Genomic DNA, 22,927 nt, shown 5'->3' with positions numbered 1-22,927 from the left:
TAAATAGATTTTTTTCTTTGTATGTCTAATGTTGCTAAATATGTTTTAATAGCAGTAAAAAACTGTGTGGGTGCCATGAGTACTGAATAAACTCAAAAAGTCAGTGACTCATTTATGTCGTAGTCTATGCTGATATAATAATTCTAATTCTTTTGGCTTTCTCTAGAATTTAGTCTTATCTGACCGACTGTTGCCTATCTGCAGGGTTGTTAAATCAAATGAAGTGGAGTGTGCATGACATAACACCTTGTTGTTTCTCACCTTTGCTCCTAATGCCCCACATATATACTTTATATTTGTTCTGTCCTCATGATTCTCCTCCAAATAACCTCTCCCTATCGTTGGCAGAGAATATATGACAGAAGTTAACCTGAATGGAATGGAAACCCTGACCTCTCCCACATAAACACTAACAGAGGCTTGAGTCAGCTGGCTTTTAGTTTGAATGATATCTCAATTCCCTCTCCCACCGCCTTGGAAAAGAAATACCACCACCTCTCCCCCTGTCAACAGCAGTAATTCAGATATTTGCTGTATACCTCATAACAACACCAGGATTATAGGGTCTCAGGTCTGCGTGTGACACATCCAGCAGAGGCGTCCTTAATGTTGTGCAAAAATACAGTATACCTGGTGTAATCTCAAAATGACATCCCAGGGGCTGGGAGATTTTGTGATAGCATATAATAGATAATTGGTTGTTCTTTAAAGGTCCAGTGTGTAACATTTAGGAGGTCGCCTTCAATGGAGTCTGCCATGTTGAACTGCCATGTTTGACTGTAGACTAACTGTATATTTGGGGCCAACGTAGTTTCTCCTTCACACTTCACAGCCCGTTCCCAGGTTGCCATAAACAGATGCGAACGGTGTTCAGTTAGTTGCAATCGGCAACTCCACTGCTAGATGCTACTAAATCCTACAGACTGGTCCTTTAACTTTGCAAAATCAGCATTCTGTACACAGTAAGGCCACCTCACATGGAAACTAAAATCAAGCCAGAGTTTTCAGTAGCCCCTCTTTTTGCTTTTGGAGAAAGCTTTGAACAGTGGTGAGATGAGATACAGAAGAATTATATGCTGGACACATTCCTGTTTCTGTTCAAATGCGGATCAGTCAGTTTTTCCTGCAAATGGACCTAATTCAAAGAAAATAACCCCTGACACAGCTTTCTATGAATTTTACATGAGTACTATTAGTAGGGGCCATGACTTAGTTCAGCAGTGTCCTGAGGCACTCACTGTGATCAAGCTGATGAAATGTTATAGTATAGACATAAAATGTAACAAAATGCCATCCAACTGCAGAAAGGTGTTTTAGAAATATAAACAGAATGAAAAAAACACACATATGTGGTAGGATTTTGGGAAAATGCAAAATTATTGAATTATTGGTGAAATAATTTGGCCAATTTAGTTAACATTAAATACTAAGACTTTAAAGTCTTATGGTTTTAAGGCCACCATGCTAGATAGGTTGCAAATTTAGATCTATATCTAAATACTTAGATCTATAAACATCTGATATACACAGACAGACAACATGCTACCCACTGCTTTAATAATGTGGATTAATTTGTTCACCCACTAACTTCACATATAAATAAATTATGGACAATCCAACAAGATGACAAGTTAACCTGCCATCTGCAAAGCAGTGAGGAGCTTTCTGCTAAGATCTGCACATTTTTCACTTACAGGACTCCCCCAACCCCCTACACACACACACACACACACACACACACACACACACACACACACACACACACACACACACACACACACAAATGTACACCACATTCCTCTGCTTTAGAATGCAGAGCTCAGCATTGTAATCACTTTTAATCTATGAACAAGGACTGAAAATCTCAATATGGAATTCAAATTTACCATACCAATACAATTTACCATACCAGTATTAATGTGCTTTCTTAACAACATGAAAAATTGAATTTCTATTTTGAAATATATTCATCCCCCGGCACATTATTCCTCAGTGACTTTAAACAGATATCTCATTTATGTGTGCAAGTCAGTTCTGCAGAATTTCATTTTTAAACTGGCATATATACTGGCATATATTTTGACTTATGATTTTTCATTTTCACTGTGCAAGATTTAGTCCTCTTGACGTAGTTTCATATTATTCCAAACAGGAATCAGTATTCCACCTGCAATGTTAATTATCTGTTCGCAGACATTGTGCTGACATGACTTCTCCACACCACCACACTTCTTCTTTACAACATATGACATTTTGGTAAAAGGTGAGGGGAATAGCTGTAAGAAGGCAATATTTCATTTCTGTTAATAGCTGTGGCAATTTTCCACTGCACTCTCTGACATAAAGAGCCTGTGGCCACAATTGGAGCAGATTTCAAAAGACATGCTTCTTATATGCGGCTACATTTCCTCCATCATTATCAATATTAAGCATGTATGTCCAATATAAGAATGGCATCAGAGGAAGAAAGCCTTTAGCGAGCCTCTGTGAGATAGGAAAGGTGCAAGGAGGAAAATCTATTTCTGCAGAGAGTTATCATTTCAGTCTCACTGCTGGGATCAAGTTATTACAGTCTAGTGTATATATTTCTCCCCACACAAAGCCGAATGGCAGTACACCGACTGTCAAAGTACAGAGGCATAAAGACCTCATGGAATATATAGACTTGGCACATGCTGCATGAGGCTTTGTAGGAGTTGTTGGATTCTCATCCCAACCCAAGCTACTCAGCAGCCTTCAGGGGCAAATGCCTGTTATAATCCATTTTGAAAGAGACATTTCCCATTTGGCCCAGACAGGCACGACTTTCCCTCTTGTAGAGGGATGGAGTTGACACTAGTTGGAATAAGACTGAGATCCTCAGCAACATGTCTGACTCACAACCTCTGCAGCTTAGGGCTAATCTGGACTGACTAAAGCACATCTTTAATCGTCCAACCACTCTTCTAGGAGGGCAGTTTTGACCCAGTATTACACACACATTATTATTATTATTATTGTTCATGTTTTGTACTCAAAAAATAGCATATGGAGTTTCCATTGTAACAGCCTTAAGACAGAGTCCTAGTCCTGACAATACAGGCAAAGGCTACATACCCTCTGCTTTACCTGAGTTTTTTGAATCTGCAGTATCTTTTCTCAGATCCAATTAGTCACATTGTGGTGTGATATCTTTGGGAAGGTGTGAGGAGCAAATGACAAGACAAGGGGGGGATTTGTGCTCACTGAAGGAAACATCATGTGTACGCACTAAGAGATCAAGGTACAGGAATGGGCCTAAAAGGGTACAAATGCTTTCTCGCTCCAGTGGTACCCTAGCAGGGTACAAGCACCGTGTCTTTGAACATGGTACATTTGTGTGCCTTCTTTTCTGTACCCCTAGTGACAAAAATTTACCCATTGGAAAGGTACAGAATTGGTACCCTAATGAGGTACAGCTGGAGCAACATGCCCTTTGTACCTTCATGTTTATAAAACGTATCCTTCAATTTAGAGACAAACATTTACAACTATTCACCAAAATTAGTTTATATCTTGTAACACTTCTCAGTACCTTTTCATTGTATTGTTCAGCTAGAGCTGATTTGTCCATAACAAGTGAATGCTGTAACGGCCTAAATCAAGTTTTAAACTCTGTAAGCTTCAGCAGTGCCTACTAAAAGTGCACTCGCCACAGGCACATGCCACAGCAGACTGCAGGTGAAAAAATGGGTTTCCCAACTCCCCAGGGGCTCCATAAGAGAGGTACATGGCATAAAATAAAGTTAAATAAATTCAGAGAAATTAGTCCCCATGGATGAATGCAAAGAATGAGAAAACAGATCGACAATAAAACGGTGAAAATACTTAAATAAAATAAAATTGGGAGTAATAGTACAGGCTAGCATTTTACTCTGCGACAATTTGTACCTTTAAAATTAAACAAAGGTCCCCAGACATCACCTTAAGGACCTTTTTTGTACCTGACAGGGTACTTTTCTGACAAATGTACCTTAGGGTACAGAAATGATACCCCTGTTTCTTTGTGTGTACTGTAGGATGACGTGTGAGGAAAAATACAAGCCAAATACCGGTATTGTACTCCGTTGTACTGTATTGTTCTTTTATATAGGCTAATTTACCTTCTCTTTATTCTAGGAATGCAAGTTGGTGCATTCAAATAGTTTGTAGACCACAATAGAAATCTATAGGCTCTGTTAGGTACTGTGACTGTCTTTGAATTGCTTGCTAATATGCAATGCACAGCAGTGTCCCTACAGCAGTTTCTCTGGAGTAAGGTGTTCTGGGGCTTTAGTGCCTCAATAAAATTGGGCTATACCTCTGATGATCCAACCCACTACTGAAAGCGAAATATACACCTCAGAGAAATTTACTGCTCCCTAGAATGTGATACCAAAGCAATTAGTGTCGGAGAGATTGGTAGGCATGAAAAATCCTTACAGCATGCCTTGGAGCCAATACAAAGGCAATGCATCTCAGTTTAACGGCCCCATTGCTTATTCAGTCTTGTTTGGTGTTCCTCTCCAAGACTCCAGAGTCAGTGGGGAATTATCGTGACAGGACAATAAATTACTCTTGCATTTAGTAGAAAGTCTCCCAATAAAGATTAAACTATAGGATACTGCAGTCACCGAAGGGCAATATAAACAATTCCCCGAGGAGAACTGTTGTTGCTTTTGGTAATCAAAGAGGAGAAAGTCACACGCTCGGCTAAAAACTTTGTAATAGTGTGTTAATCAGGACATCAATAAGAGCCACCACCCCCTCCGTCCTTCCTGTGTTATCAATCTTAGTGTATGCCAATACAGTGAGCTGCCAAGCATTACGGGATTTTCAGTTCAATTGTATTGACAAATCTGTAATTTTACTAGTTTATGCAGCTTTCATATCAGAGTATGAGTGGTAATGAGTGGGGACATAAAATGTTACTTTAAATAGCAATGACATTTTTTCTTGAGCTTTACACAGCAGAAGGACCATGAGATGACAGTAAACTCCCTCGGAGAGGCGGCTTGAGTCTGTTTATGTGGCGTGACAAACAACCCTAAATGTCAATGAGTGAACTTGCTCTGTGAAGGACACTGAGTGACTGGGCTGAATTATTTGCCACGAGTCTGAGGGATTACTTGGATTCCTGTAAAACAGCATGTAATCTAGCAGCCTGTGGGGACGGGGGGAAATCAGCCTCAGCACAATACTGAGAGGAACAGGCTTGTTCACTTGTTAAGTCCCTGTCTTTGGAAAACACACGTGCACACACAGATATGCAGACGCACACAGGAACAGACACAAAGACATACACATACGAAATTTTGTCTGGAAAGCTGTTGCATAGATTGTGGTGTTTGCTTGTCCCATTGGACTGGAGAGCTTAGTTATCCACTTATGCACAGAGTTTAGACCATAACAGTTTTAATTTCAGCCTACAGTGGCAAGAAAGATGGAGATGCACCGCAAGGAATAGAGGATTCAGGAGTGCCGTGTGTCCTAATAAACCTTTTTGTGTCCTCAATAATCTGTTTCTTATCTCACTGTGTTCAGCTATTTCAGTTATTTGTTTATTTTATTTCATACTTAATGGCCAGGGAGAACAGTGAGTAAAATTAATTAATTTGTTTAATTTATTTGTCTCCCTAAATTGAAATTTCCTTGTTTATTTCACCTGAAGTGTCAAATAGTTTTTTGTTTTGTCTGTGAAGTCCCCATCAAGTGAGCCTATTGTTTACTGGTGTATTATTACTTACATATGTTCAAAATAAATGTGGAAAAATGGAAGAGACTGCATGCAATCTTCTAAAGATGACAAATGGCAAATTGCTCCTGGTAAATAAAAAGCAGAGAATTCAAGAATGCCATAGTTCTACAGACAGCATCCATTGCTTTGGTCCATTTTTTAATCAGACAACCACTGTCTCCCTCCTTGCTTGTCTTCACACAGGTTGACTCTTAGCACCTTCTCCAGAATGAACACCAACTCCTCTGATGAATTTTTCCAGGCCACAAATCATGCAGAACAGACTTTCCGCAAGATGGAGACCTACCTCCAGCACAAGCAGCTGTGTGATGTCCTCTTGATAGCAGGGGATCATAAGATACCAGCTCACAGGTTGGCATTTGTGCTTCTGTCCACTTTGATTTCATTAATTACACCTGCATTGAATTTAGTTAAGATATACAAACAGAGATACATTCTCTTCATTAAGTTGTTGATGTTTGCATTCAGGCTTTGCTCTGGACCTCAGTTTGCATGCTGAAACATATGCTGTCAGTCCGATCCATCTGAGGAATAATTAAATAAGCTTTAAAATGCAAAGGGAGATTCTTTTGATTTTCAGGTGACAGTTGACAGTAAAGATATGCAAACCCTGTGTTCACTGGTTTGCATCTAAATAATGTACACTGATGTGATCTAATTACACCTCTACCCTTCCTCATTTCCACATTACATTTGAGATGTGGAGAAACACTCTGATCCACTACATGGAGGTGTCGATATTTGGGCATCCAACCCTTGGTTGAATGACTGAATTGAACAGATCACATGACATCCCCTGAATGCTGCAATTCATCACGTTCACTGAGTGCACGCGCTTGCACGTCTCTCCACTGGCATATTTTGCTAGTCCATCCAGACAGACTCATGAAACAGAAACCCGAATACTCCACAGAGAGAGAGAGAGAGAAAAAGGGAGAGAGAGAGAGAGAGAGAGAGAGAGAGAGAGAGAGAGAGAGAGAGAGAGAGAGTGACTGACCTAGTTGGGTAAAATGATTAGCTGTCTGACTGCCTGTTTCAATGTGGCTTTAGATTTGCTCATATGACACAGCCAAGTAAAGCTGGGATGGTTTATTGACATAGTAGATGACACACAATATTATATACATATATATTATTATTATTATTATTATAAACCACAGCGTTATGGAAATATGGGTGTGGACTGTACTGTGTCACTCGATCTTGTTGTTTTGCCACATGATCTCTCCTTTCCTTCATGAATCAACCATAGTTATGTGAGCTTGATAAATGAGTTAACATAATTAGAAGTCTAACCAGTGTAGCTATTAGCAAAGTTGAACTATGTGGGATAATTCCATTTATCATGCACTGACAACTGAAGTGGCATGACACAGAATGTGAGGGGAACAGTAAGTTACTTAATTTGTCATAGTAACATTGCATAAAAAATGAAGTTCTTACAACAACAACACAATACTGTGAAGATATGCCCTTTCTTGTGAAGCTAAGTTACATTTGAGGACACGAAACACAACCTCAGGATGGTTTCACTAACCACTTAAAATAATCAGTGCATAGATCTCCCGCAGGCATGTAAACCAGTGTACACGACGAGAGCATTAATTCACTGCATTTATCTTTATGGCAGACTCGTCCTGAGCGCCGTGTCAGACTACTTTGCTGCTATGTTCACCAGCGACGTGAGAGAGGCAAAGCAGGAGGAGATCAAGATGGAGGGAGTCGATCCAGAAGCCCTCAGATCCCTGGTTCATTTTGCCTACACTGGTGAGTGCTTGTAAAAGACATTCACTAGCGCTTGTAAGTAGTTATGAGACTTCTGAAATCCAGCATGATTAAAATGGATCAATAAGGTGATTCATCACTAGGCTGACTGACTGGGCAGCACTTCAATGTAATATTGCTTAATTTTACAGAACCAAACCCCTTTGATAAGAGCTGTTTGTTGAAATCATCCCCTTCCACAATATTTACATCCTAAAATAGGGTAAAATAACATAATGATGATATTCTATTTGTTTTGCTGTATGAACTAGTTAAGTGCATTTAGTATGACTATTCTTCTTCTACTTTAACAGTATGATTGAAATGTTGATTCCAATGCTTCCCCCACCACTGTTATTATGCGCATCTCCAGTCGTGACATAAAAATATATTTTGCTTGTCCTGACATTGCAGGCGTCCTTGAGCTGAAAGAGGAGACCATTGAGAGTTTATTGGCGGCAGCTTGTCTCCTCCAGCTTTCACAAGTCATCCAGGTTTGCTGTAACTTCCTGATGAAACAGCTTCATCCCTCCAATTGCCTGGGCATACGCTCCTTTGCAGACGCCCAGGGCTGCATGGACCTGCTCAATGTGGCTCATAACTACACCATGGTAAGAGGGCGAATAGAACTAGATCACATTTACACGGCTAGGTGGAATAAATTATTTTGTAATAAGGGACTGCACTCTCAAAAGTGACTCTTGGCTAACCTTGCGTGAATACACAAGGTTAGCCATTGTAATGAGAGCTGTAACAGTATCAAAAGTGTTTAAAAATGTAGTTTAATAACCACTATGTGTACTTTGACATGAAAGGCAGCCCCCACTGCAGTAAATCAAATGAACCAACATAATCTAAGGTGCTGACAGGACTTAACCTGAGCCATTTTTCAGTGCGTTTCTGATTTTTATTTTCCTCACATAAACTCTGATTATATCCTGAATAATAAGCATTGTTTTGAGAATTCTGTCAGTAAAAACAATACTTCATCATGACTTGACGGACTAACATAACACATGGGACATCGAAATATTTGTGACTGCCCTCTGTTTTGAGACAAGTTAATTTAAATAACCTGTCATAACCTGTAAAGGAATGAGCTGTTGTTGTCTTCGTTATTTATATCATATAATTTCAGCAGAGAATTGGATGATGTGCGCATTTGAATAGAAATTGAATATTTTCATGCTTTCACTTTATCTAATTTGGTTATGTGGCTGTCAGTATACCATGTTGCTGCACACTGATTAGTGTACTAGCAGACTTGTGAAAATGCTATTTATATATATATAATATATTTATATCAGCGAGGAGTTTTTGCTTCGGATTAAGATTCATGCACATGTTTGTCAGATAACGTCTTGCTGGACCAAGCAGAAGTGACAGCGTGAGGCAGGCCTTATCTCCTACAGGACATCTGCTCAGCCTGTTTACATAGGCCCCATCCAGGATCAGGAGGTTAATCTAATCATCAAACTGCACAAGAGGGCCAACTTCCTGTTCAATCACTTCAGTAATGAGCAGTGAGAGCTGTGGGCTTCCTGGAAGTCCATCCTCTGGGTTCTGAGTGGAGCGAGTTATGTTTTGATAAGCTTGTTTTTCCTGGTTGAGCATGGCAACCGAGATTCGCCTTTGACATCCTTTTCCTTTATGAAACAGTTGCCCTTCTCGGGTGTTGTTTGGGATGACTGCATTTCTTTTCAGCAATAAATGTAAATTTCAGTTACATACCTCACTAAATACTTTGACTTTGGATTTTGTGAATTAATCCCAATTTTAAAATAATACAAAATATAGCTTTGCCAGTCTCTGTAAACTGTTGAAGGGTAATTCTTCCAGCCTCACTCTGATTAAACATAAGCGTTCCTCCTCCTCCTCAGAAAAACACTGTTATTACACAATTACTCTTTTGCAGTAGTTAAATCAATTAGTATCCTCTCCTGCTGATCTTGTTTTCCAAGCAGTTTACTCACCAACGAGATTGCCAGCATCTGAAAGCACATCCTTTTAAATGGTTATGAAACAAACTCGGTTGAGCTTTCAATTTAGTTGTCAGCTGTTGTTCGGGACTGGTAATTACAAATAATTGGTCTAAAGCAACGTCAAAGAGTTGGATGGAATTTCTCCCTCAGTGTTACCACCACAGATCAATAGATGTCCCTCATTTCATTAAGGCTGTCTGTGCTAAGCTCTTAAAACCTGCTCTCATAATAGATCGGACCAAGATGCTGTAATTTGCTGCCAGTTGATGATCAATAGCGTGTTTGTTTTTTAGTAATTGTTTAGCATCTACTCTACAGTGAGCGCTTGATTTGTCAGAGTTATTACTGGTAATAATTACTGCTCAGCTGCCTCATTCAAAAATTAAACAGGGCATGATCAAGGACTGCTCTGTATGTCTTCCATGTGTTTTAGTGTTAGGTATAACATACTGTAGATGAGGTTTTATATGGCATCAGCTCCAATGTCCTTGAAGAGGTAGCCATGCAGTGCTGTAAAATTGCCCAGGCCAGTAAATGGAAGATCAATCTTAAGGAAGGCAATAGAGAAAATCTTCCACAAAACTTAGAGCTGGTCACGCATTGGTGTGATGGTAATGTTGGTTTGCAGTGCCTTTCTGTTTCTCATTAAAAGGCTTGTAAAGGCTTAATAATGTCATGTATGATCAGCAGCAAAAAAGCTTGTGAGGAGGCTTTTTTTGGGAGATGTTTTATGCCAGATTGATTTGTAGCCTGCTGTTGTGTGGATCATTTTATTAAGTGAGCTAAGTGAAACAGAAGACAGTTTCATCTGTTCGTGCAAAATGTTTGAGGCACGAAGAGTATTTCACTGTTATTTAAGAAATTGTTGATAGAAACCTCTAAACTGGAGTTCTCTGTCTACTTGCATCAATCTTTCTTCATCTCACTGTCCTTGAGCCACTTGGTCCTCATAGCTATAGAAGCACAAACACACACACACACACACACACACACACACAAGGCTGCATCAAGCATACCCCACGGCTAATGACTGATGATTATCTGCCTCCTTCGTGTCTCCTCCGTGTTCCAGGAACACTTCCTGGAGGTCATTCAGAACCAGGAGTTCCTGCTGCTCCCAACGGCTGAGATTGTTAAGCTGCTCTCCAGCGATGACATCAACGTCCCTGATGAGGAAACCATCTTCCAGGCTTTGATGATGTGGGTGCGGTACGATGTCCAGCATCGACAACAGGACCTTGGGGTGCTTCTGGCCTTCATCCGCCTGCCTCTTCTTCCTCCACAGGTGAGATAGCGGTTAAAGGGAAAATGTATGATAAGGTTCATATACTGTGTGTTTGCTTGAGTTTGTAGTTGTCCTCACTGTCAACAGAAGGTGCCTAATTCTATTCAGGTTGAGACTTGTTGGATATATAACAAATTTTCCAAAAATCTTTTCTTGATATTTATACAGGATTTCAGTCAGCAAATGGTAAAAATACCCATAATCATTTCTAAGAGCCTAACATCACATATTCAAATGTTTATTTTGTCAAAGCAAAAGTAAAAGGTTTAATCCAAAGGTATTCAGCTTACTATCACTTAAGACAAAGGAACTCAGTAAATCCTTACAGTGGAGATGCTGGAACCAGGGAATATTAGGCACTTTAGCTTGTAAAGTAAAAAAAGAAGTTACCAATTAATTCAGTCAGTCTCCAAATCAATTAATCGATGACTTGTTTCCCATACATTTACTGCGAGAGAACCCCCCAGTATACCCTCAGTCTTCCGTCTGACCACTGAAAGGCAATGAACTACTGCATTGTCAATAATCACTTTGTTTATGAAAGTGGCTATGTGATAAATTAGACTGACAGAAAGACAGCTACACATAAGTTTTCATATGCAATGTCAGGCCGTAAATAGCTTGTTTATGTTTGAATTATTATTGTTTTAAACACTGCAACTCATGTTTTATGAATGCCGTATTTCTGAGATGAAGAATTGTTTTACAACTGTGCCATCCTAATTTACATAACATCAAACACAGATTAGCAATTTTTGGCACATCTGAAGTATGAAAATATCTCTTTATATGAACACAGCTTTATTTTCCCTGACATATTACTCTCTAAAACTAAGTATGCACATGCAAATTTTATATTTCACTTTTTATATTGGATGAAAAGATGCTGGAAAAAACAAACGCTCAACATTTTTGTTTGCAAACAACAATTAAGTAAATGTTTTTATGAATGAAATATATGTGGAAAATATGTAATACATACATTTTGAGATAACTTATGTATTACATATTTTCCACATATATTTTGGCTGGGGGAGATAAACAACAGCAATGAATCATTATTTTTCTCCATCTTTAGTGTGGGCTAAATGTTACATAGAGGTAAAATATTTAGGACTGAGTATTTTCCAAAACACCAGGAAAATTGGTGAGATGTTTTCCAAACAGATGCAAATCTGTCTTTGTCTTTGTGTTACACGAGTTTATCTGTTATTTAAGCTGCACTTCGATCTGCAGTGTGTTACATTAATCTAACATTTCATACATAAAGTACTTAAGGTAATTCTACATGAGATTAACCTGGTTTTACATAAACACGCATTTCATTGCATCCCTTCAGTGATTTGTATAAATGCTGTAAACATTTGGCTCTTTTTCTACACACAGTTATATTTCTAATGCATTCTATCATGTAACCTATTAATGTGAATCCTTGAAATGTAGCTCCTTGCAGATCTGGAAAACAACAAGATGTTCTCTGATGATCTGGAATGCCAAAAGCTGCTGATGGAGGCCATGAAGTACCATCTTCTGCCTGAGAGACGTCCAATGTTTCAGAGCCCAAGAACCAAACCCAGAAAGTCCACTGTGGGTGCACTTTATGCTGTAGGAGGGATGGACGCTACCAAAGGTGTGGCCCATACGCAGCAGTTATCAATACACAGCAAGGCTTATTTAAATTATAACACTTGCTGTGCTTGTGGTTTTAGGCTCCACCACCATAGAGAAGTATGACCTGCGGACCAACACTTGGGTCCAGGTTGGAGTCATGAATGGACGCCGGCTGCAGTTTGGCGTGGCAGTGATAGACAACAAGCTGTATGTGGTTGGAGGGAGGGATGGACTCAAGACATCCAACATGGTGGAGTGCTACAATCCAATCAATAAAGTGTGGTCCACCATGCCCCCCATGTCAACACACAGACATGGACTTGGTGAGTGTGTCTTGTGAGGCAAATGTAGCTCCACTTATTACATTCAAAAGAAAGTAATGCACTGATAAATAATCTAATAATGCAGACATAATGTGCTTTGGTTAGACCAATGAGTCACATCAGGACAATGCTGCCGGTCACTTTTTAAAAGTATCAAAATTTAAAAAACTTACAATGATATTTGGACAGGAAAAGCTAATATGTCAAGATTATTATCATTATTGGTTAGTCTGCCAATTATGTTTTCAATTAAATCATTAATAGTTTTTTATATAGTATATATTTGTAGTCCTACAGTCTAAAACCAAAGTTTACTATCATATAAGAAGTTTTGTATTTTTGCTTGACAAAAAATCAACTGATTACCAAATATTTGATTAATCAACAACGTTTCTCAGCTCTGTATGTAATATTTGTTACTATTCTCAAACATCTGATATGACTTTATGTGTATTTTATTAAACTTTAATTACCTGGTTAAATGTTTTAAGAGGATGTTGATAATAAAATGCAATTATTTCAACAATTTCAAGGTTTGAGGTTTAAGCTCAGTCTGGCTACCTGGTGTTATTTAACACCAAAAATCACAGGATGCACAGCTGGCATGCTGTAAAAAAATCACACATTTCTTTTTGAGATAGACCTTTGATATTTACCCATTCCCCTATCAAAGCTTGACAGGCTGTGCTGGCCCTGCTCTTCCTTACCCTTCCCTGCCCAATAAATTTCATATCAGAAGCGTTTTGATTCACAGTTGAAACAGGCCTGGGTAACAGAACAGGGAGATCTTGTCAAAGCATTCAGTTCACTCACCCCGTGTGGTCGGAGGTATCAGCGAGCCCAGGAGATCACACTGTACAGATTACCTGTTTCATCTTTGATCTTTCCTGTAGCAAATATCTCTCGCTGCTTTGCTTGTGGCGTGCATATTTTGAGTCTGAATATATTTGAACTTTAGCGTCTACCAACATCCCTGCCCAGCCATTGCCTGCTGTGTGCATTATGGGTAAAGACAAGAAAAAGTATTTCTTTTTCATTTCAAAACCACCAGTTAGTAATAAAAGAGAGTTTCACTACAAGAATCGTCTCTGTCCCACAGTGTTTATGTCATTTGAGGTTCTCTGAATGTGGTCTTGCCCCCATGTCCCCTCAAGTCTCACCAAAGGAAATAAGGCTGGTAATATAAAAATCCATTGTGTTAAAACATCCTCTGCAATGTTACTGGCGAAAACCGCTTTCCCCTGTGACTTTGGAATGAGGAATAACAATGCAGTTTTATAGTCTTCCTGTTTTCTGAATAGATTTGGTCAGCTGTATGACTCACTCTGCCCTGCTCTAAAATGAGAAACGTACCTCTGCCTCGGCTCTCTCGAAGAACTGTCGTAGCAAAGTTTGATTTGGAAATGCCATTTCATTTCTTTTCATTGATTATTCACAAACAAAAATGACCTTGTGCTGGCATTGTGCTGCATCATTTGAAAAAGAAAGTACTCTTCGTTTCATCATCCTCAAGGAGGCATTGAATATATTGTGTTGCTTTAGCTTTGATATCTGTGTGAAAGCGTTTAGCACCAGCCCAGTGGTTAAAGGTTATAGACGTTAGAGCATCTATTGTGTGTCTGTACAAAATATGCAGTAATACACACACAATAGAAATACTATAATCATATAACATGCTGATGATGATCACAGGGGCACTTTGCCTTTTCTTTTCCACGCACAGATAATAATAATACACAAAAAAGAAGAAGTAGATATCAAAAGAGCAGGCTTTTTTGCGGTAACATGTCTCTTGTTTCCATTTGTGTAGGTATTGCTGTGCTAGAGGGCCCTATGTATGCTGTGGGAGGCCACGATGGCTGGAGCTATCTCAACACAGTGGAACGCTGGGACCCGCAGGCCAGACAGTGGAACTACGTGGCCAGTATGTCGACACCACGAAGCACCATGGGAGTCACAGCACTCAATGGGAAGTAAGTTGCTTTAATGACCCTACAGACCGTCCCAACTTAATACTTAAATCTGCAGCCTTACACTCTGAGGCGAAGTATATTACTTTTTTTCTGCGACTTTGAAATGTCATGGTGCTTGAGGTCGAGGTCACTGGCATCCGTAAAGCCACAACAGACACTGAGGAGGCAGAGAAGCAATTTACAGTAAAAAAGGAATGCCAGGGTTAACACATGATTTTGAAAGGGGCCCTGTCTGCCTTAAATATAAGTTTGCTTTTAAAGTGTTGAAAAGCTGAATATTGCAGTGTAAAAATTACCACACAATACCAAGTGCCCTTGCAAAATAATCTTATTTATAGACTTGAAGTATGGACATTATGTCTGCTTTTAGTTTTGCTGAAGATAAGTCATCTGTTGTTTTTCTGTAAAAATATTTATGTCCTCCATTAAATATACTGAAGGTTTTGCAGATGTACTAAAATGAATAAACAAAGAAAATTCAAACACTGCAGCATGTTTTGCAGTGGAAAATGGTCAGCAGTAATGTAATAGGCTACATAACTTGGAATAGAGCATGCAATAACACAGGCATGGTTATATAACTCAGAGCACTGGTCCAGGAAAAGCTGAAGTGCAGTATTAGCGCAGTAATAGTTTGACAACATTATACTTCTTGAATGTTGAATCGACCTTTGTGGTCTGTATGGGTTAAACTACAGCTGTGAAGTAGTCAGTGGTGCTCATTAGTGTGGTAATTTATACAGTGCAATCTAGACTCTATAAAAGCAGAACACTTTATGTATTTGTATGTATTAAATGCCTTACAACACTATTTGAAAGTAAATTAAGCAAAGAACAGACCGGCTCTCAGCCTAATTTAAATATGTTTGTATGCCGAAGGAGGAGAGAGGCTGCTGCTCGGCTACATCCAGTATTCAGTGTTAAAGTCGATACCGAGTTATTTCTGCATCTAGGTCAAAAATAGACAACAAGGAAACTGTTTCCCTAGCCTCTACTGTCTTGCTGTCGGGCCTGTGAGTGTTAAAACACTGATGCGATCTTTGTAGGAAAGAACACTCTCAAGGAAAGTACCTTTGAAACATTCTATCCACTGCTCACTGCTGTATCTTATAAAACATCACATTATCACTGTTCTGCCATCATTTTTACAAACATCTGACAGCTGATGTGAGCTTCTCCCGTCAGATCCAGTGTTGAGATCAGATGTCGGAGATTTTGAACCCATTTTGTTAAATTCTTTTCAGATTGTTTGCAGTAGGTGGGCGAGACGGCAGCTCGTGTCTGAGGTCAATGGAGTGCTTCGATCCGCACACCAACAAGTGGAGCATGTGTGCTCCCATGGCCAAGAGGCGAGGGGGAGTGGGTGTGGCAACATACAACAACTTCCTGTATGCTGTAGGTGGACACGACGCCCCTGCCTCCAACCACTGTTCTAGACTCTCCGATTGTGTCGAGAGGTTTGTAAATGTTTCGTCTGGGGAGAAAATACAAAAACACATAGAAGTTGCGTAAGTGGATTTAGATTGCAGTTGATGGGAATCAATCCTGGGTGGGTGTGGGACGTTCAAATAAGAACAAAAGGGAGTTCAACTCCACTTGATCCCCACCCTGTTCCTGCATTTTGAGACATGTCTGTGTTATACTACCAGATACAAGATCATAGTTTCCACACGGTTTTATTTTATAGTATCTAGCACCATCTGGTGGCCCAATATCCTCCTGAATCTGAACCTTATGTGATTCACAATAGAGCCCCTTCAGTTGTAATTCATTGCCAGAATGCATTTTCCCATTTTTGAAAAATTGCAAATGGTGCCTGTTTTTTATGTACTTCCTATCACTTGTGTATTTAAATTTATGACTGCTGCTGCAACCTACAATTTGCCATGCAACCAGTATCATTATATTGTAAGTTGTGTGAATAGATGTAATATAAGGTTACCCTACAGATACATTTTTGTAGGATGGAAACAGAGTTGCTATATTCTCCACCATGTGTTTCATTTGAATTTACTTTCCCAAATGATTAATGTAAACATATATGTATTCCTTTTGCGCTGTCTAGTTTCTACATATTTTCTCAGTTTAGTCAATATGATTTTACACCCTGTAAAGCATTCTCAATAATTTTTATTAAGCTTTTTATAGTTGCTTCTTCTCACATAAGCCCAGTTTTAGCCTTCTCGCATTAGTTACCAATTTCTTTTAGAATCCATTTACTTACTCTGGACTTACAAGGCTTTACGTGGCCAGACGCCAGAGTACACTGGTGAGCTCTTAACTCCAGGAGTCCAGGTTAAAGTCAAATAGTGATCGAGCGTTTGCTGTACTGCCACCTCAGCTTTGGCGCTTCCAGTTGGTATTCTGCTGACACTGTTTCTGCTTTTAAATCCCGTCTTAAGACACATTTTTACAGACTACAGCCTCTCCACCTGACAACCACCACATTCACACAACCACCTGATTTTAAGTTTTTATTTGAATGGTTCTTTGATACTGTTTATACCTTCTTGATGATTTATTTGTAAATGTCTTTTATAAGGACATTTAAAAAGTGCTATACAAATACAATTTGTATTATTATTTATTATATTAATCTAGCAGTTTCTTTCAATTTTAACTTTTAATTTCCTCTACTGTTTATATACAAAATATTTAACAATTTAGTAATTGCTGATCACACTCTGGGATGTCAATATTTGACTCATTTTGCTTTAAACTGATATGAAACAGAAGCATGAAATAAAAATTAAGCAGCTTCAAACCTCGTTAGTACCAGGTGTCAGCAAGACATGACTGAATATTTGGACATTTCACTTACCCATAAATAATTGAAATTAAATCATATAAAACATTTTCATTCAACAACTTCTGCCTTCGCTGATGAGTGTAGCTCTCTCTCTGAACACCAGCTGCTGTTCAAGAGACAATTTTGCATTAAAGTTTCAATTTCCATGACTGTGCTGAAAGGCGTTGCTATTAGTAAGCATTCAGACATCAGTAATTAAAGAAATCAAACATTAAGATGTCTGAGTTAGTGGGGATGGTATATTGTTTTCTTCTTGAGATTCAGGCTGATTACACAAATAACTTTTTACAAAAAGAAAAACAAATGTTTCACAATACCAACCATAATGCAAAAATGCAATCATTTGTACAAATATTGCAATTGCAGGTATGACCCAAAGACGGACACATGGACCACTGTGTCCTCCCTCAGTGTTCCCCGGGACGCGGTGGGTGTTTGCCTACTGGGTGACAGGCTCTATGCTGTGGGTGGATATGATGGCCAGTCTTATCTGAACACTGTCGAGTCCTACGATGCACAGAACAATGAGTGGACTGAGGTAATTAAACCAAAACAAATTCATCATGGCAACACAAAGTTTAAATATTATATTCTTTTTGTTTTACATATACAAATAAATATGACGATGAGAACTTTTGATTACTTTGCTTACTTTTGCCAGAATTTATTACATGTAACATCAGGGTTCCAGTTAACACCCTTCAGGAGCATAAATCTACTGGAGTCAATGAATATTATCAATATTTTTATATCTTTTTTTGCAATAAGTTTTTCCAATTTTTCCTGTGTAACCCTCTTATCTGCATGAAGTAAAATGGGATTTTTTTGAAGACAGCCAGAGATGAAAAGCTGCATGTTAACCTCTCCGTCTTCCTGTAGGAGGTCCCTCTCAACATTGGCAGGGCAGGCGCCTGCGTGGTGGTGGTGAAATTGCCTTGAGCATTTTGTCTCACGACAGCATGGGAAACAAATGAGAGAGCAGCAAAGAAAAGTGGACAAACAAAACAAGAGATCAAGGACACATCCTTCGAGAATCATGTTTTCATTTTTTTTCTCCTTTAACTCGGCTCTCCAGATTTTTCAGAGGGAAACGCAGACAGAGCTTTGCCCATAAACCATTGTTTCTATCATTAGTGGACATGTCTGCCCACTGGGGAGGACTGCTGCGCATTCTCCACATTCTCAAGCGATCAAGATTTTTCATAGACTTGGCTTAGCTGTAGCAAGAGCCAAGGCTTTGTTGTACTGGTTTGTTATACTAGTTTTATGAAAAGTTCTGTGTATGTCCGTAAGATTAAATGTAAAAGTTACATTTTGAGTAAATAAGCCTGCAGGTTAGTTTACATCTATACAGAGACTTTTCTTATCAGTGCCATCGCATACAGTATATTTTTGGGTTTATATTTCACTTTATAGCCACTCAAATGAAAATTGTTAAGAAACAAAAATTTAACCCCATACCAGTGTCTTCCCTTAGCGGGTGGTCTGAACAGATTCTTGCTCTTTAGTGAAGAAGACCACTGTGAACACTGAGGGTGGTGAAGTTTTTGCAGGCTGGTTTTAAGAAGAACAGGAATGAAATGAGACTTTTTGCTGAATATATATATATATATATATATATATATATATATATATATATATTTGGACTTTCTTTTCTCCTACTTTCTTTCTTTATTTTTATTGAGCCTGTAGCTACAGAACACCAAAGTCATTTGCTTGTCTTAGAAGTCTTGTTACGCATTAAATAAAAGTTTACAAAATTGTGAATTACAGAAAATATATCATATTGATATTTCACATTGCTGTACAGTTTTTTGTGAACTTTATGAATCTACATTTGTGTTGATGAATCATGCCTAAACCAGTGCTCTCTGGTACAGTTATTATCCTTTTGTCTTTACTTCTGGGCATGCTAGCTGAGCGATTGTTTTACTTGGTTTATACAATTATCAAAATCACTGTCTGTTCTTGTATTTTTAAGGATATGATGCCTTTTGGGTCATGTAGATGATCTTATCATTCACAACACAACCATTGGATAAACCCAGAAGAAACAGCAAACTATGGCTAAGTGGGACCAGGTGCACACAAAGCAGCTATCTGAGTCTACGAGAGAATTTCAAGCACTGTTTCACGTGTAGCACTCTGAAACCTGATTTCCACAGCAGCTCACTAATGTGACTTTGATTAGAATTTTTAGCTTTGTAGTTGGTTCTGCTCATAAAAGTAAAACCTTTATCACAACGAGAACAATTTGTAACTGTAATTATATCATGTTTTGGGGCCAAATGTTAATTTTTATGCTTTTATCATACTTTTGTACAGCATGCAAACTAAATAAAATAACTTCAGTCCTCTGCATGTTCAAATCCATGTTTAGAGCTGAATGTGGCCCCTCAGCGGGCAGATTTTGATTTCTCTTGTTCTGCTTTGGGTAAACTAAACTCATTCTTTGACTAAACCAGACTTGGAACTTACTTTGATGTCAACATTGACCTCATTTTCTTCTCATTGCAGACCCCGCTTTTTAAATCAAGCAAGCATGTTTGCTTGATTTATATCACTCTGATAACACTCTGGTTTTCTTTTCAATCTCTCATCAACAGACTGAGGACCAACTGCGACTGCTTGCCTTTGTTTTTTTCATTGTTTACCTTCCAAATAGTTTCAACTCTCCTCTTGCTTGTTTGGTAAGATTTGGATGGGTTTTGGCAGACAAAATTCTGGCTTATGTGTCCACATGTACAGTTTTAAATTTAGAAACGTGTAGGTTGTTTCAGAATACAAAAATATTAGACATTCCTTTTCATCTTTTTGATTTTGAGGTATAACCCTTTTGGCACAAATCCCATCTCAGTTGATGTAAAGATAAATCTCGTTCTCTAACTTTCTATTTCTGTTTATCTGCACCTCCTGTCAGATATTATAATGGAAATCAATAAAGGATAATAGCTTTCACCTAAGTTCACCTCTTCAGAGTATAATATTATTGAAGCCCCACCGTGCAGAATACTTATCTCAATATATATCTTTCCAGTTAATTCGAAAGCATAGTGTAATGGCGGTAGAAACACAAGACCATAATGATGAAAATAGCTTTATTCGATTTGTCCCTGCATTGGATATGACCAGTGCAAATGTGCAATTTCTTTTTTTTTATCTTTTCAGTTCCTGTCCGTTATATTCTTCTCCTGTGGGTTGGCTCAGTATTGCTTAATCTGAAATTCTACATCTGTTAGACTAAACCAATATTCCCCTCAGTCTTGTTGCCACCCATAGGTTTGCAATCACAGTTTAAAACACACAGTGATCTCAACACTGAGAAAGTCAGCTTCACGTGATAAGAGCATGATGCAATACAGTACCTCAAAGTTGTCAGGTTTCCATGTCTGATTCTGGTTTAAAGGGCCCATGGAAAATGGGGTTTATCTTGTGAATATTATCATAATATTGAACAGAGCCAAATAGAGACAGAACAGAGACAAATAAAGAAACCATTAAGATACATGGATACACTTTCACAAGAGTAATTTGTCTGCTAAATGTTTTGTAAGATGGTACAGCACTGACTTAACTCAAAGCTGCTTTGTTTTAGCTGAAGTGGGACAACTCTGATATAGAAATCCTATTATGATTATCCTTGGAATCCTATTATTTAACCCTTAGGTATTTAACATAAAATCACTCAAATTAAAATGTATTACTTTAAAAGAGGATCATCAGTTCCTCTTCACATTTAATCCCAAGAATTGAATGTGTTGTATAAAAAATATTTCCCTATCCGATTCAATGATATATGATATACTGAGATTATCACCCCACTAATCAAATTATGCCATCACAACAAAAAGAAATCTAATTTCACACCGTACAGAGCTACTCTGAAACTAATGAATAAGAGAATAATTAGTAAGTGACAATTAGTAATTAGCCTGATCAGCCATCTATGGGCTGGAAGAGTCTATAGCATTTTCATTCTGTATTGTTTTTCCCATCTATTCAATGGTTGTTTCTTCTACAGAGCAGCATGGACTAAATATAATAAATAAGCTTAGTAATAGTGTTCTTCTTTCTTTTTAGTTTACAGATGTTTGGAGTATGATTTAAGTTTTGTTTTATATTTATTCTAATTATTATCCACCCAAGATCCTCCTCTTTGTCAGTGTTTTGATTTATGTTGTAAAAAGAAAAAAAGATAGAGTTTGGATATGGTTTACATTCTGTACTACCTTGTCATCTGCAAGTGCCTTTAACATTCAAGTGTTAAAAAATGTAATGAAATGACAGTATTATGTTTTTGTGGTTGCAACACTCAAAGTTTCATGTTTCCGTGCTGAATGAATTAGAATAAAATCCAGTGTTCCTTGTTGATTTCCCTTTTTAAAGCCAGGAACATTACAAAGGAAGATGGAGACAAAGAGAAACAGATGATGAATACAATGGGGTTCAAGCTTTGAGACAAATGAGATTTGGATTTTGTGCATTCAGGGTAGATCAAACTAATACAGGAGGTGGGAATGGGATAAGGGCTTTTTAGTGCATTGGTCCCAACAAGAATTTACGATGTCAACTGCTAATCATTTGTAATAAAGGTATGCAAACAACGTATTTAAACATGCATCCATCCATTTTGATTCATCTTAGCAGTTTGGGTTTTCACCAGTACTACGCACTTGCATAGTGTATGCTGGATTCATGGTGATGTAATCATTTCATAAATTATCAAGAGAGGGTGCTGTTGCACTGCAGAGAACAAACCAAACCATACTTACCACCGCCAATGGCAAATCAAAGATCTCCAATACCATTACTGTTCATAATAAATGTCAACTGGCATTAAGAATGCCAAGGACAAATACTTGAGCTAATAACCCTGCATAATTATTGAGACACAATGATGAAATGTTGGGAAATTGGATGTTAAGGCGTCTCCTTCTCTTACTTTGAAATGAGCATCTTGCTGAGTTTTAAGGGAAGCATGAAGCCTATGGAGATGAGTTCTGACTTGAGAGATGATTTGTCAGGTTTAAAGGGATTTTGGCATCACAAAAGTTTGAACAATCTCTCATAATTGTGTGACAAATGTAGACAGATTGTTCTATTTTTGAGCTCTGCTCCCAGCCTTTTTTCAATGTTTTTTTTAGGAGTGATGGAGCAGCTCTCCCTCGTATTTTATTCATTTTTTTTTGTGTGACAGTGAACAGAGAGATGGAAAGTGATGTGAGAAAGATGCAACAGCACAGCATGGGTTGCGAACATTCTACTATATTGATTGTAGGTTGTGAAGACATACCGTATGTTTACCAGGTTGCTTTCTTATATCATACATATTTTGGGATTTAGGAGGAATGAAAGTTTTCACAAATTACAAATCACTGCATTACAAAGATAACATGTTACAGGCACAGAATTTTGGATTCTGCCA

The 22,927-nt window shown here is 38.3% G+C and overlaps 1 protein-coding gene across 2 annotated transcripts in view; it reads left to right on the top strand.

Moving 5' to 3' along the window:
- Window positions 1-21,869, top strand: part of klhl4 (kelch-like family member 4) — a 29,897-nt gene extending 8,028 nt beyond the window's left edge. For both annotated transcript variants that reach the window (XM_051420695.1, XM_051420694.1), the window contains 10 exons: window positions 5,939-6,106; window positions 7,386-7,522; window positions 7,934-8,130; window positions 10,574-10,786; window positions 12,230-12,416; window positions 12,496-12,720; window positions 14,531-14,693; window positions 15,938-16,150; window positions 17,869-18,040; window positions 18,382-21,869. In XM_051420695.1, coding sequence (XP_051276655.1) covers window positions 5,964-6,106; window positions 7,386-7,522; window positions 7,934-8,130; window positions 10,574-10,786; window positions 12,230-12,416; window positions 12,496-12,720; window positions 14,531-14,693; window positions 15,938-16,150; window positions 17,869-18,040; window positions 18,382-18,441 — 1,710 coding nt within the window. In that variant the 5' untranslated portion in view covers window positions 5,939-5,963 and the 3' untranslated portion in view covers window positions 18,442-21,869. The remainder of the gene's footprint in view (window positions 1-5,938; window positions 6,107-7,385; window positions 7,523-7,933; window positions 8,131-10,573; window positions 10,787-12,229; window positions 12,417-12,495; window positions 12,721-14,530; window positions 14,694-15,937; window positions 16,151-17,868; window positions 18,041-18,381) is intronic.
- Window positions 21,870-22,927: the final 1,058 nt, after the last annotated feature.

Source organism: Dicentrarchus labrax, unplaced genomic scaffold, assembly GCF_905237075.1.
Source record: "Dicentrarchus labrax unplaced genomic scaffold, dlabrax2021, whole genome shotgun sequence".
Classification (NCBI taxonomy): Eukaryota; Metazoa; Chordata; class Actinopteri; family Moronidae; genus Dicentrarchus; species Dicentrarchus labrax.
The sequence above is the reverse complement of the archived record's forward strand: the minus strand, read 5'-3'. Positions and strand labels throughout refer to the sequence as shown.